Source organism: Lepidochelys olivacea (genome assembly GCF_965140295.1).
Source record: "Lepidochelys olivacea isolate rLepOli2 genome assembly, chromosome: 2".
Taxonomy (NCBI): Eukaryota; Metazoa; Chordata; order Testudines; family Cheloniidae; genus Lepidochelys; species Lepidochelys olivacea.
Window position 1 is genome coordinate 4055975 of NC_140412.1, and position 14716 is coordinate 4070690.

The 14716-nt window shown below is 56.6% G+C and overlaps 2 protein-coding genes across 2 annotated transcripts in view; one reads left to right on the top strand and one right to left on the bottom strand.

The window, feature by feature from the left end:
* Positions 1-4420, bottom strand: part of LOC311516981 (protein brambleberry-like) — a 24329-nt gene extending 19909 nt beyond the window's left edge. Inside the window, exons 1-2 of the mRNA XM_084621418.1 lie at positions 4139-4420; positions 826-1095 (exon numbers count right to left, since the gene is read on the bottom strand). Coding sequence (XP_084477544.1) covers positions 826-1095; positions 4139-4207 — 339 coding nt within the window. The 5' untranslated portion in view covers positions 4208-4420. The remainder of the gene's footprint in view (positions 1-825; positions 1096-4138) is intronic.
* On the top strand, positions 3409-9780 carry PYCR3 (pyrroline-5-carboxylate reductase 3). The gene is made up of 6 exons (XM_084621424.1): positions 3409-3550; positions 4434-4498; positions 4971-5150; positions 6698-6910; positions 7563-7655; positions 9171-9780. The coding sequence occupies exons 1-6, from the start codon at positions 3466-3468 to the stop codon at positions 9351-9353; spliced, it is 819 nt and encodes a 272-aa protein (XP_084477550.1). The 5' UTR covers positions 3409-3465; the 3' UTR covers positions 9354-9780.
* Positions 9781-14716: the final 4936 nt, after the last annotated feature.

Genomic DNA, 14716 nt, shown 5'->3' on the forward strand with positions numbered 1-14716 from the left:
CCCCCCCACAGCGGGCAGCTCCTCTCCCCCTATCTGAGGGCAGCTGTTTTCCCTCCCACCAGGCCGGCTGCCCCTACCCACTTCTAGCTGCTCTGCAAATGTGGAAGAGCCTAGAAGCCTTCAGAAGCAGATTGACCAAGGAGCCCGCACCATGTGCCCCGCTGGCAGCCCCAGGCCAGCAGCAAGGGCTCTGCCCACGAACAGCCACACAGCATGGCACTGTTAATACACTGGACAGATAAACATGGCGCGTCTCCCTCAGGCCTCCCGGCAGGGAGGAGGGATGTGAACATGCCGAGGTCGTGTGGACCCGCTCCAGGGTTGGGGAGCGTTCCAGGGGTAGAGGGGGTGGCCTGGAAGAACATCTGGAGAGGTTGGTTGACAAAGCGGACAAACAGGATAACCCTCTTCAACGTCAAGGTTCCTCCTCCACCAGACGCCCTTTACAGGAAACGAGCCAGCTAACGAGGGGCGGGGCAGCTGAGGAGAGTTCCTACGGACACCGGGCAATTTGTGGCCACATGGAACAGTGACACCATCAGTCTGACCACCCTTGCTTGGTTGTCGGCTCCCTCCTTCCCCCTCCCCCACTCCCTTTCACTGCTGCTCCGTTTAGGGCCTGATCATGCAAACATCTATGCACAGGGAGCAATCCCACTGAGTGCAAGGGCACTGCTCCTGCACCCAGGGAAGCACATGCAGGAGTGCTGGCAGGATCTGGACTTTGGATGGCAAGTGCTTTGGGGCACAGGCCATTCTCTCCTCCCTGTCTGGACAGCCCCAGCCCCTTTAGGGCCCTCCTGCAATGAAGAGATACAGTGACACCTTGTGGTGACAAGAGTCCAGTGGAGACAGATCCAGATGCCTGGCCTCAGCCAGGAATCGCTCATCCCCCGTCGTCATCTCAAAGGGAGCATTAGAGAGACTCCTTGAGTCCGGAGCTGGTGTCGGGGGGACGGGGTCTCTTCCTGGAGCTGCTCCCTGCCTCAACCAGCCAAAAAATCCAGAGGAGGGAGCGAAAAGGAGGGAGAGGAGAGTTGGAAGGAAGAGAGCCCGGCGGTCAAAGGGCAGCATCTTGGGGCATGGAGGGGGATCCTGCAGGGAGAGAACAGAGAGAGTTTGAACTGAGAGGAGTCTGGGGAGCCCCAGCCGTTGAGCAGCAGCTCCATATCCAATCCCCCTGCATCCCTCACCACTCCCCGACCTCAGAGAGCTCAGCCTGGCTTGGTTAGGAGGCCACTACACGGCAGGACCTGCACAGAGCAATGGTAAATGGCACGGTATTGAGCTGCAGAGCGGGGCCCATCCAGGAGCTGGCGTGGGACTGGCCCTAACCTCTTCCACAAGCTCCAGAAGAGGGGAGCAAACAGCACAGGCCTGATGTTACGATGACAACAGCTATGCTGTTGGCGTGCCGAGGCTGTGGCCTGCCACGCCGACCGCATTGTCTCGCTGTTGCCTTGTACTCCCCTGTCTGTACCCATCTGCGATCTTGTCTCATGCTTAGATCGGAAGCTCTTTGGGGGCAGGGACGTGTGCTAGGGGCTGCCACAAACACAGACAATGCCACATCTGGGGTTCCTAGGTGCTGCAACAATACAAATAAATAACAGAGATGTCCGTGACACTGAGTTGAGAGGTGCCCAGGGGCTTACGGTTTCTCCCTGATTTCTTCCTGTGTATGTCCTAGGGGCATCCGGGAGAGGAAGATTAATGGTCAGATAGCTAGATCTAACACAGAGGGTCTGGGGCTCATGGAAACTAACAGCCCCAGCATGCTAAAGTCCCACGTTGATACATGCTGGGTGGGACCTAGAGTCTCCACAGGCCACACAACTGCATGCATCCGCCCCGGTCTCTCCGTTATACAGAACGTTATGCTCCTAGATGCTGCTGGCAACGTGGCCCTCAGTGAGGTAACATTCGGATACGTTCTCCAGATTTTCCTACAGCTGGTTTTAAGCGAAGTGAGCCAGGCTGCGAGGGTAGGAGCCTCGGGTAGCTAGCCATGATGGTGCCGCTGCGTGCCTGCTATCGCAGCTCTCATGTCACAGATTGGATGGTAACATTAACGATGCTAAAGCCACCCAGGAGCAATGGAGATCGGCTCCCAGGCTGCACGCTCTTCCCTATCCAAGATATCCTTTTAATGAGAAAACGTCTCCTTCTTGGTAGGCTCTGGGCCTCAACTAATTCCCTTAACATTTAACCCCTTTGGATTCTTTTTAGCCAAGAGCAGCACGCTTCCGGAGGCCTTCGAACAGGGCCCAGGAGCCCCGACTCCCAGTCCCCGGCTTTAGCCACGCGACCTGGGGTCTCGGGGTCTTTGAACAGCGACCTGACAGAGCTTGCAGGGGAACAGACTGGCCGCGGAACGAAGCTGCTCTTCGGATCCAGAAGCCGGGACGCCGGCCACAGCCCCGGCCTGAGCCAGTGGCTGCAGGACCAGACGACCCTTTCGGGGCGGGAGGGCCCGGGGGGGGGCAGGGCCCGGGCCAGGGGCGGAGGGGGGGGCGGGAGGGCCCGGGGGGGGCAGCAGGGCCCGGGGGGGGGCAGCAGGGCGCTCTGGGCGCTAATCCCGGGGCGGGGGGGGGGCGGCAGGGCCCGGGGCGGGGGCGGGGGGGGCGGCAGGGCTCGGGGCGGGGGCGGGGGGGGCGGCAGGGCCCGGGGCGGGGGCGGGGGGCAGCAGGGCGCTCTGGGCGCTAATCCCGGGGCGGGGGGGGGGCGGCAGGGCCCGGGGCGGGGGCGGCGGGCGGCAGGGCCCGGGGCGGGGGGGGCGGCAGGGCGCTCTGGGCGCTAATCCCGGGGCGGCAGCTGCTGCCGCTGTATGGCTGGGAGCGGGGCCGCGGGCGGGGGGGGCTCGGGGGGGGGTCCCAGAAGGGCCCGACCCCATCGTTCAGACCGGCCTCCTGCCTGGCACGGGCCAGAGAGCCCCAGGGCCAGTCCCCCGCCCACGGCTGGGGCGTAAATACAGGGCTGCCCCGGTGTGACGTGCAGACTCCATGGGGGGGGGTCTGCCCCCCGCTTTGCACGCCCCCCCCCGGCATGGGGAGAAGGACGCCGCCCCTGGGGGGAGCGCTGGGAGAGGGACTGGGCTGGGGAGAGATGGGGGCGGAGCTGCCTCCCCCGCCGTTAGCATGTGCACCCCCCCAAGCGCTGCCCACGTGGGGAGGAAAAGGCGGGCAGGCCCCGCCCCCATCGGGACCCCACGTGGGCCAGCCACGACACTCACCTGACACCGCCCCCTTAGAGAAGCAGCGCTCCGCCTCCCGGGACCCCTATGAAACCGGCGCCCGCTGACATCACTCCCGGCGCGGCCAATCGCGAGGCGGAGGCGGGGTCAGGCAGCGCCCCGCCCGTCGGCGGGGGCGGGGCGGTGCCGGGGAGGCAGACGGAGCCCCGCCCCGCCCCGCCCCGCCCCACGTGCCTGGGCGCGGGCTGCTCACGTGCGGGAGGCGGCCCGGGATGGAGGCGCGCGGGGAGCTGCGGGTCGGGTTCGTGGGGGCCGGGCGCATGGCCCAAGGGGTGGCGCAGGGCGCCGTGCGGGCAGGTAGGGCGCGGGGGGCGGCGCCGGCGGGAGAGGGGTGGGACTGCCCCCCCCTCCCCGCCAGCCCCCCCCATGCTAGCCCCCCCCTCCCCGCCAGCCCCCCCCATGCTAGGGCCCCCCCCCGTGTCATCAGCCCCTGCCCCACTGCAGAGGGCCTCCCCCGCGCGAGCTGTCCCTGGGTAGCCCGGTGCCTCGCCCCAGAGCTGGCTGCATCTCAGCCCTGGGGTCCCTGGGTAGCCGCCCCGCGACGGATCCCGGCGTGAGCAGCTGCCCGGCCCAGCCCTGTGTTCCAGAGCCCCAAGCCAGCCGTGGCCAGGCCCCTGCTGCACCCCTCCTCCCGGGAGTGGCTGTGCGAACGGTTCCAGGATCGGTACCTGCCGTGCCCAGCATCAGCACCCCTGCGGGGGGCGTCTCTGCGCAGGCCGGTTACTCCCCGCCGCTGGGATCCGATCCCTGGGGAGCCAGGGCCTCGCAGAGCTGCCTGGTTGTTCCCCCTGGTGCTCGCCGCAGAGGTGTCACTTGTACCAAGGCCGTTCCAGGTCTGCTGGCACCCGTGCCCTCATGTGGTAAAAGTAAGTTCCCCGCAATCACCTGGCATCGCTGCCCACAGAGCACACGGCCCCTGTTTGCCCAAGCGTGGCAAGCTCCTCCAGCAGCCATTAGCCTCTCCTCCGGCCTCTTAGCGTTTCACAGCTGTGGGGAATCTCACGCGTGCTGGCGGGCGCACCACCCTTGGGCTGGTGTCTTGCCCCAGCCCGGTCTGGGTGACGGTTCCAAGGTTCAACCAGGTTTGTCTTGGTCTCTCGTCTGAGCGAGTTGGAGGCAACGCAGGGTTGTCTTGATGCATCTTAACGCAGCCGAGTCCCTCTTTGCTCTGTGTTTTAAGGAAAAGTCAAAGCTGCTAACATCTTGGCCAGCGCACCGTCTGACAGGAACTTGGGCGCCTTCCAGGTGAGCGAGGGCAGGCTGCGTGCGAAACGTTGAGTCTCTCTTCCATGGAGCTGGAAGAGCTAATAGTGTCTTGATGTCTGGCAATGGGAGGCAAACGCAGTAGCGGTGCTTGATGCCACTGTGTTGTGATCCCATCAGATCCTGCAAGCTACTAAATTCCTGCGAAGAACACCCAGGTGCCCTGGGAAATGGGGCTGGTGAATTAGCGGGGGGGGGGAGGGGGGCTTTTCCTTTGAGTCAATGCTCAGCCCAGGACCCCAGCCTTGCAGTTTAAAGTGCACACCAGTAGTGGATGAAATGATCCTCAAATGGCCCTTCCCCCCCGCACAGGGCTGAGTTTCAGTGTCACAAACCGTGTTAAGAGCAGGCGGGTGCTGAGTGCTGCCGTTGGACTGGTGAATTCCAGCCTGTCCCGCTCTGCCGGCCGGCCCTCTCCAGGCCTTTAACGGTGCCCCATCTCCTTGGGTGGCAGGATTTGGGCTGCAGGACGACACACTGCAACAGTGAGGTGCTGCAGCACTGTACCCTGGTCTTCCTAGCCACCAAGCCTCACCTGCTTCCTGGAGTCCTGCAGGAGATTTCTCCTGCCATTACCCGGGACCACATTATCGTGTCGGTGGCCGCTGGAGTCACTCTTCAGGCCCTGCAACAGGTGAGTGTCTGACGGTCCCTCTTGCCCCCTCCCACCCCCCATTAAACTGTGAGGCAGCTGGCTGGGTGAGTGTCCGGGGCATGCACTTACGCGTGTGAAGGGTTTATATTTGCTTTTATACAATGGCCTGGATAAGAGGGAAAATGCCTGTAGGTAAAGAGAAAAGGAGGACTTGTGGCACCTTAGAGACTAACCAATTTATTTGAGCATAAGCTTTCATGAGCTACGGCTCACTTCATCGGATGCATTCAGTGGAAAAGCATCCCCTGTATGCATTTGATGAAGTGAGCAGTAGCTCATGAAAGCTTATGCTCAAATAAATTGGTTAGTCTCTAAGGTGCCACAAGTCCTCCTTTTCTTTTTGCGGATACAGACTAACACGGCTGCTACTCTGAAACCTGTAGGTAAAGAGCGCTCCAAATCCATGCAGCTCTCCAGTGAGTCTGGTGTGTATACAGCCAGGGCCAGAATGTGTGTGGGGGCAAGGGAGGGAGTTGCAGGGGGCATCCATCCCTTAGGGATACCTACCCTCTCCATCCCAGAGAGGCAGGGGGGTGTAGCAAGGGGGGTCCCAGTATTTTCACCTGGCCTGCTCTCCTCTTCCCCTTCTGCCACGCATGGACTATTGTTCTTGGAAGGGCGGTGCTTGCTACTTCCAGGTGTAATCCGGTCCATCGAGGTGTATGGGGCAGTGCACACCTCTCAGAGCTATTGTCCCAGGCTCGCTGCAGACTCAGGCAGCCATCCCTGTACCTGATATGCCCAGGTAATGTTTTCAAGCTTCCCTTTGCAGTCAAGAGAGCTAGAGACTTTTATTTTTTTTAAGTGAAAGCTGAAAATGTGAGATAGGCCCATGTCCTGGGCCCCAGCTCCTGGAATCATGGGATTGTCATGCCTATGCCTTAATCCAGCCCTGCCAGGCTGCCATGTCCTGGTTGCCAGCAAGCAGATCAGTTTGTGCCAATTTCAGAAGAGGAGCCAAAGCCCTGGAGCTCAGCACAGGCATACGCCAGCCTGCTTGGTGAGATGCGCTAGCCAGCAAGCGTAATCCCTGGTGGCTCTGTGTTCCTTGTCATCAATCAGCTGACACACAGACCCCCCACCCGGGCTGAGCAAACCCTCCTTCCTAAGTTGCTGTCAATGGTTTTTTCCCCACCCACCTCCACTCCTTCCTGTACGATGTAAAATGATTGCCACAAACTGAGTATTATCCCCTGTGCCCCTCTATCCTGACCTGCAGCCCCCCTGTTATCCCAGTCCTGGACCACACAGACACACACACCCCTTTGCTGCTGCCCCTCAATCCTGACCTGCAGCCCCTCGGCGATCTCAGTCCTGGCTTTCCCTGGCAATCATGCTGAGTTCCTGAGCTGCCTGGTGGGTTTCCCACACTGGAAGGGCTGGGTTAACCCTGCCAGGCTCATGTCCCCTGTGACCTAAGGCACATACTACGCCCTGCGTGGGGACCACTGGGCTGTCTCCCAGCACCTGTCCCCATCAGCAGCAGTGTTCTCCTGGTTTATTGTCACGACCGTCTCTCCCTGCAGCTTCTCCCTGCTGGGACCAAGGTGCTGCGTGTCATGCCCAACCTGCCCTGCATGGTGCAGGAGGGGGCAGTGGTGTTTGCCCGGGGGAGCTGTGCTGGGGAGCAGGAGGCCGCCCTGCTGAAGAGCCTGCTGTCCACCTGCGGGCTGTGTGAAGAAACGCCCGAGTCCTACATCGATATCCACACGGGCGTGAGTGGCAGCGGGGTAGCCTACGTAAGTGCCCTTGCGCTGGGGCCAGCGTTTCTTAATGCTGCCCTCCAGCCCCAGGTATTTCCCGGTTAATCCTCTGCCAGCCCTGCCAGGGCAGGGTTGTTCCCTCCACCCTGGCCTTTCTGCAGCTGAATACAGTGCTCTGGGTTATCAGTCCTGACGCTTGAGGCTTCTCCAGTGGGCACCCTGGGCTCCCCTTTCTCCCTGAACGACGAATCCCTGGTGCCCTCCCCCATCTCCTGCTGAGCAGTGTGTGCTCATGCCCATGATAGACCCTCGGCTGCCTCTAAACCATGTGATCTTAGAGTGGGGCAGCCTGTGCCCCCTAGTGGGTTAGACAGCACACGGGGGTCCAGGGCTGCTACAGCTGAGCTTAGTCTAGTAACTGGTGCTGTTGCCCATAAAGACTTGGGAATCAGTGGTCTAATGGAGACCAGTTGGAGACCTTAGTCCCTTGCCTGTAACTTGCTTATCGCCCTTCATGGGCGTCTGATTTCTGCCAGGATCCGGATGGTGGCCAGCAGCTTTTGGAAGGGTCTGCTGGCTCAGCACTGCCAGGCTGGCTCCTGTATTAGGTTGCCTCCATGTCCCATCCTCCGAAAGCAACAGCAGTATGATCTAGCTGTTCCCTGAATGTCGCCTTTCCCTGCTCCAGGTTTACTTGTTTGCTGAAGCCCTGGCGGAAGGTGCTGTGAAGATGGGCATGCCCAGTGCCTTGGCTAATAAAATTGCAGCCCAGACACTGCTGGTAAGTTTGGACTTTTCTCTCAGTCTTCAGATTCCCCTGCTTAACCCACCCCTTAATTGTCCCGTATTCCAGACCTGCCCCCTCCACCAGTCCCCAATGCACCTTTCTTCTGACCTGCAGTTCCCCCATCTATTCCAGTCCTGGGTTCCCCAATGCAGCCTGCAGCACCCTCTGCTACTGCCCATACGGCAAGTGCCCAGAAAAAGCCCTCAGTCTTAGGGAAAACTCCTGTATCACCCTTGTGCCTTGTGGCTCCATTTGCCTTTCCAGTAATTCCTTAACTGTTGCTGTCTTGTCGCACCTTGGTTCCTACCTCCTTAGCTTCTCTGACGGACTCTGCCATTTGAGCTGTGCTGTGATCAGCCAAGTGTGTTAGGGCTCCTCTGGGACCCGTAGGGGCCTTGCTGGTTGAGAATCCTGAGTTCCACCAGTTGCAGTCAGTGCAAAAGATTCCTGGGGACTCATCCAGGACGCGATGGGGCTGAACTGGAAGAAGCAAAGCCTCTTCGGCTGTCCTAGCATGGCCACCAGAGGGAGGAGGTGGCTGCAGCTGCACCGGACAGACCTAGGAAGAGTCAGTAACTGCCCCCAAAGTCCTTCCAGTCAGAGAAACCGAAACCATGGGAGCAGGATACAGCAAAGAGGTAGGATTGGTGTCATGCACAGACTGGGGAAGAGGGCACCTGGGGCCAGCTGCCCCTTAATCTGTGCATTACCAGCTGGCCAATTTCTTGTAGGCATCATATGCTCCAAGGCCAGAAGGGACCATTATCTAGCCTGACCTTGTGTTTAACACAGGCCAGAGACCTGCCCCCAGATAATTCCTAGTACAGAGCTGTTAGAAACACAGCCCATCTGGATTTAAAAACTGCCAGTGATGGAGAATCCACCAAGACCCTTGGTAAATTGTTCCAATGGCCAGTTACCTTAATTGTTAAAAAAAAATATGACTTTATTTCTAGTCTGAATTTGTCTAGCTTTAACTTCCAGCCATAGGATGGTGTTAGACTTTCCTCTGATGGACAGATGAGCCCATTATCAAATATTCTTTCCCCATGTAGGTACTTCTAGACTGTGATCAAGTCACTCCTTAACTTGCTCTTCATTAAGCTAAATAGACTGACAGAGGTCAGTCTATCAGTGTAAGGAAGCAGGTCAGCAATTTACAATGGGGTACATTAGCTGCATTACTCTGAAGAGAGTTTGGCCTGGTTCCCCTTAACTCTTGTATTAATGGCATTCACACCATGTATAACAACGGGAGGCAGCGCTGTCTAGCGATCAGAGCAAGGTGCCCAGGTTGTGGGTTGGGAGACCTGGGTTCTGTTCCAGTGGAAGTGAGCCAGCGGAAGAGTGGGGAAGTTGCTTGCGTCTCTTCCTGGGAAGGGAGCAGTTTGGATGGAGCATGGTCTCCCTCCCCCAGCTTCCCAGATCAGAGGGCAGGGACACTTGCAGAACGCTAAGGCACCGCCCCCTGCCCACCCCGCTCTCCTCTGAGCCCGCCTTCTCTTGCAGGGAGCAGCAAAGATGATCCTGGAGACAGGGGAGCACCCGGCCAAGCTGCGCAGCGACGTTTGCACGCCTGGCGGCACCACCATCCACGCCCTGCACGAGCTGGAGAAGGGGGCGCTGCGGGCCACCGTCATGAACGCTGTGGAGGTCGCGACCGTGCGGGCTCGCGAGCTGGGCAAGAGATAGGGCCCCAGCCGGGTGGGGTGTTCCGGGGCGCCTGGCCTGTCTGAGCCACAGAGTTGCTGCCCACATGCGAATCTCCATCCCCTGATGGAAGGAAGTTTCCCAGGTTGTGCAGTGGATGTAGATCCCATTCTTCCCTCCCTAGGTGCCTCTCCCTGCCTGAGGGATTCCCAGCTCCAGGTCACCAGTGATCTCCTCTAGCCCCAGTCTCTCCCCACAGGGCCCGGCTTCCCCACATGCGAGGCAGGGCCCCCTCGTGTTCCTGGCAGTCCCCCGACGGGCAAGTCAGAAGGGAGGGGCTTGACCAGCCCTGCCCCAGCCATGGGAACTTCACACTCATATCCATTCTATACGCATTGGCTGCTCTCTCCGGATGGTGCGTCCCTAATAAATAACGACAACAGCAGGACGTGGGAGCTGCTGTCCCTGAGTCGTGGCTTCTGCTCTCCTTTGTTTAGAGATGGTGCCTGTCTTCTGAAGGCAGCCTTGGCGCCAGGCTCGCTGTCTGCACGCTGCTGTTGGGGAAACCGTCCCAACCGGTAAAGTGCAGCCTTCCCGTCTGCCACCTGGTTCCCTGGTGACGATCCGATCCGCCCAGCGTCTCACGTGCTGGTATATCTGGTCTGGTGGGGGACGGTGTGAGCAGAAGCTGGTTTATAGGATGCTCTTCCTGGGCTGCTGGCTCATGGAGCCTTGATGCAGCCTGCAGCTTCCCTCCCACTTTAGCAGGGAGGTGCAGGTCCCAGCAGCCCCTGCTCCCTCTCAGTGCCTGGGTGAGGGGGGAATTCCCTGTATTCCTGACTGTTTTCACTGGTGGGTGGGTAGGAAATAGGCAGCAGCAGGGGCCTGGGAGAGACCTCAAGCTCCAGCTGCCTGTTAGTGGCTGCACCAGCAGTCCCAGGAGAGCCCCAGCTGGCATGCGGCATAGGAAGCCATGCGTGCCAGCAGCAGGTGGTGAAATAGAGCTGTACTGTGCCCTCCAAGGGTCTGCTGATCTCTTGGCTCCTCTGCAAACTACAGGGTTAATGGTGAAGTCATCACCACCTGCTCTAGTCAATGCGAGCTGGCCCCTGGCCTGAGGGCAAGCAGCAGTGGGCAAAGTCCTGGCAGGTCAAAGCAGAATGCACTACAAGAGGAGAAGAAGCTGTTCCATGGCTGTAGGTTGTGTTAACCCTCCTGCTGGAGCATTTTCAGTAAGGGGGGTTGGCACAAATCCTCCATGCACAGTAGCTCCTCCACTCTGCTGCAGGGCCAAATCCGTCACTGCGCACTGTCCTTGGCTTACTGTCAAACCGAAGTCAGGTAGCCCCCACAGCTAAATGCTCGGTGAAACCTGCTATTGACAGAAGCAGGGAGGGAGGCGGGTAACTGGGTCTTCTGGCAGCTAGAAGCGGGAAAGGGAATTTATCTCCTCCCTCCTTTGGGCAGCAGTGACAGTCGGGTAGGGCATCAAAGTTTATCTCCCCAGGCCAGCAAACCTGGACCAACAGCTCCGCTGCCCTATTGTCAGCCACTCCGTCTGGCAACAGTACCTTGTCTGGATGTGTGATAAAATGCCCAGCAGTGAAAGAGTTAACAACGACATGCAGAGGTACCTGTCGGGCTGTGTTCCGGCTCCACTCCCACCGAAACCTGCCTACCTGCTCCCTCAGAGAATGCACCCCGTGTGCTTTGGCCATCACAGGCTAATGCACGGAGGGCTTTTCCCTCCGTGGCTCTCGAAGGCTGGGTGGCATGATTGTCCCTATTCTACAGCTGGGGAAACCAAGGCACGGGACGGCAAAGTGACACAAGCCAGGTAGGTATCAGAGCGTAGAGCTCTGATCTCCTGAGTGCTCTGCCTCATCTGGCAGCCTGGGTCTTGAGGCCTGCCACCCCACCCCTGCCTGGTGAGCTGGTCTCAGCAGGGAGCTAAAAGCCCCTCTCATATTAATGCAGGGGAACCCACAGCAGGGCAGCGAAGATCCTTCCTGGACTGTGACCCCCGTTTGCTCTGGGGTGGGGTGGGTAGGTGATGCCAGCTCTAAGCCGAGTGGTGAGCTGCAAACAGAAACCAGCTGTGCAGCAAGTGCGTTTGCCCTCGGCAATCGCTGACTGGCTGCGCTCCCAGCCCCTCAGTGCATGCCTCGGGGTCTGAGTCCGCTGTTCCCCTAGCACAACGCACGCCCCAGGGGAGGAGGATCTGCTGTGTGTGCCCCTTTTCCAAATGGCTCTGAAATGTGTTGCCTGCCCGGCTTCCCCCCCCACTGCTCCCTCCACGGTCCTGGGACTCCAGCTGTGTAATGCACCTTGGCAGGTAGGTGCTGTGGCAGGTGGCATCATGCAATATTCATATGGCTTTGGAGAATGACACAGATGTGGCCCGGGCCTCCATTTAGGGGCCTGAATAGATGTCCCTGCAAGGCTAGTTCCCATCTCATGTGCCATCCCCCACTCTGTTGGCTTGCTCTCAGCCATGCAGCCAGCCGGCTCTGTTCCACCCCGGTTTGCAGCCCTTCAGGCCTGTGCAGGCGGCTCCTGTGCAGGACTCTGAATGGGCTTCAGGCTGAAATAATGAGCAGAGTGAGGGAAAGGAATAAAGGGTACAGGAGGTAGGATGCAGAGAAGAGAACACCACACGTGCTTGTGGGGCTGGAGGGACCATCTCAGGAGGAGATGGGAATCAGTATAGGGCAGGATCTAAAGCCCACTGAAGTCAATAGGAATCTTTCCATTGGCTTTTGTGAGCTTTGGATTGGGCCACCGAGTGGGGGAATTGCAGGAAGTTTGATTTTTTGGGGTCAGAGCAACACCTCCAGAGTAAGAACGGTGGGGGAGGGGATGAGGATCCATCCTCCCCCTCCCATGAGGTTGCACCTGGAGCTGGTCAGGAAATGAAATGTTTTTCATCTTTGTTAACATTTTTTTGAAAAGATTTTCAGGTTTTCATTGAAAAACAGGGTCATTGGGGGATATTGTTTGATTCCCCAGAAAAAAAAATCAAATAAAAACTTTATTGAAAACTGACATTTCCTGCAGAAATTTATTTTATGAAAAGGTCATTTTCTGTGTAAGCCAACACCCCAACCCTGTACCTTATGAATGGAAACAATTGCTCAGTGCTGGCTGGCTGCATTTCAGGGGAGGGGGGGAGTGGTGAATGGGCTGTGGAGCTGAAGTTTTGTCATTCGGAGGGTCGTGAGCATGGCAGTATTTGATAGTCTTCTGTCTTTGCTGTGTGGTTAAAGAGGGCATCAGGCTAATGAGGTGCCTATATCATGGTATTTATAAGGAGGTTTGGAAGGGTTCGATTTATATCGGTAAATATAATTAATTATCAATTTCACCAAACACATAGTTTCTGTCCATTATCAACATTTACAGACAGGCAAAGTTAAAAAAAAATACTGCCCGAGATTTTATTTGAATTTGAGTCATGGATATTTCCTTTGTATATTTTACCATGTGGTGTTCATAATTTGGGTTTTAACAGTTACGCAGATCTCGCTTTTTGAAGCTCAACATCTACGGTTATTAAATAATTATTGTCTGAGCCCCCTTTGAAACCTGCCCCCACTGATTTCCCACAAATGTGAAAATTTAAATAAATAAAAATTGGGGGGGAAAATGCTTAAAAAACTAAACATTGATATGTCCCGTTGAAATTGTAAAAAAACCCAGAAGGCTTGAATTCTGCCAAGCTTAGTTGGAAGGCACTTGATCACTGGGGTTGCTAGGTTCTAGTCTCCAGCATTCATTTCTCTGACCCTTGGGGAAAGTTCTTAATTTTTTCGTCTTTAAAACTGAAAAAGTCAAAAGCTTCCCCCTCCCCCATTAAAAACACACACTGACTATTTGAGGAAAGGCAGAAGGATGGGCTGGTGCATGAAGTGCTAGGCTGGGACTTGAGAGATCTGGGTTCAATCCTTTGCTCTGCCATAGCCTCCCTGTGTAATCCATGGCAAATCTGTTCCAGTTCCCATTTGTCAAATGGGGAGAACATGCCTCGTTTTCCCACCCTTCATCTGGCTTGTCTATTTAGATTGTGGGCTCTTCAGGGCAGGGACTGTTTCTCATTGTGTGTCTGTGCAGCTCCTCACAGGGGTCAAGACTGAATTTCTGTTCTGCACAGAAATTCTTTGACCTCTTGAACAAGTTTTTGTTCCAAATTGGAACAGAATCTCAAAAACATGACATTTCCCAGGGAAAAGGACAGTCTGAATTTTTTTCATTTTGCTGCAAAATCAAACTGTGTTGGTTCAGTATCTTTCCGAATGAACTGGAGCAGCCAGCTGACTGGACTCCAGGGGATAGGTCTGGGTCCATAGCTGCAGAAAGGGTAGCCTAGAACGCTGAGGGCCCTGGGCCAACTGGAGCTCCCACTTTTCCTGCTTGGTGGCAGGGGCCCTGGAAGCCCTGCAGTCCACCAGATGAGTGGGTTGGAGACCAGGAAGGTGCTTGCCAGAACCCTGCCTGTTGGTTCACTGGAAGTACGTCAGCCCACTACATCTCTGCAAAATTGGCATTTTCCAACAAAACTCCTGACCAGCTCTACTCCTAGCAGGATGGGGCACTGATCTCAGCTGGAATCCTTTTGCCCTGGAAATAATAATGAGAGGGCTTCTGAATTAAGGAGGAAATGATGTCTGGTTGCAAAGTGCTGAGATGAAATCAGGGGGATCAGCAGTAAATGGTAACTGTGGATTCTATAGCAAGTAGGGGCTGGAGAGCAGCTTGCAGGCCAAACTCAGCTGGGTCAGAGGAAGAATGCATTCCTTTCTAATTAGCAAAAAAAGAAAAGGAGGACTTGTGGCACCTTAGAGACTAACCAATTTATTTGAGCATAAGCTTTCGTGAGCTACAGCTCACTTCATCGGATGCATTCAGTGGAAAATACAGTGAGGAGATTTAATACTCACCAGCAACCACACAACAGAACCACTAACCCAGGAACCTATCCTTGCAACAAAGCCCGTTGCCAACTGTGCCCACATATCTATTCAGGGGACACCATCATAGGGCCTAATCACATCAGCCACACTATCAGAGGCTCGTTGACCTGCCCATCCACCAATGTGATATATGCCATCATGTGCCAGCAATGCCCCTCTGCCATGTACATTGGTCAAACTGGACAGTCTGGACTTAAAAGAATAAATGGACACAAATCAGATGTCAAGAAGTATAACATTCATAAACCAGTCGGAGAACACTTCCATCTCTCTGGTCACTCGATTTCTGACCTAAAAGTGGCTATTCTTCAACAAAAAGACTTCAAAAACAGACTCCAACAAGAGACTGCTGAATTGAAATTAATTTGCAAATTGGATACAATTAACTTAGGCTTGAATAGAGACTGGGAGTGGTTTAGTCATTACACAAAGTAA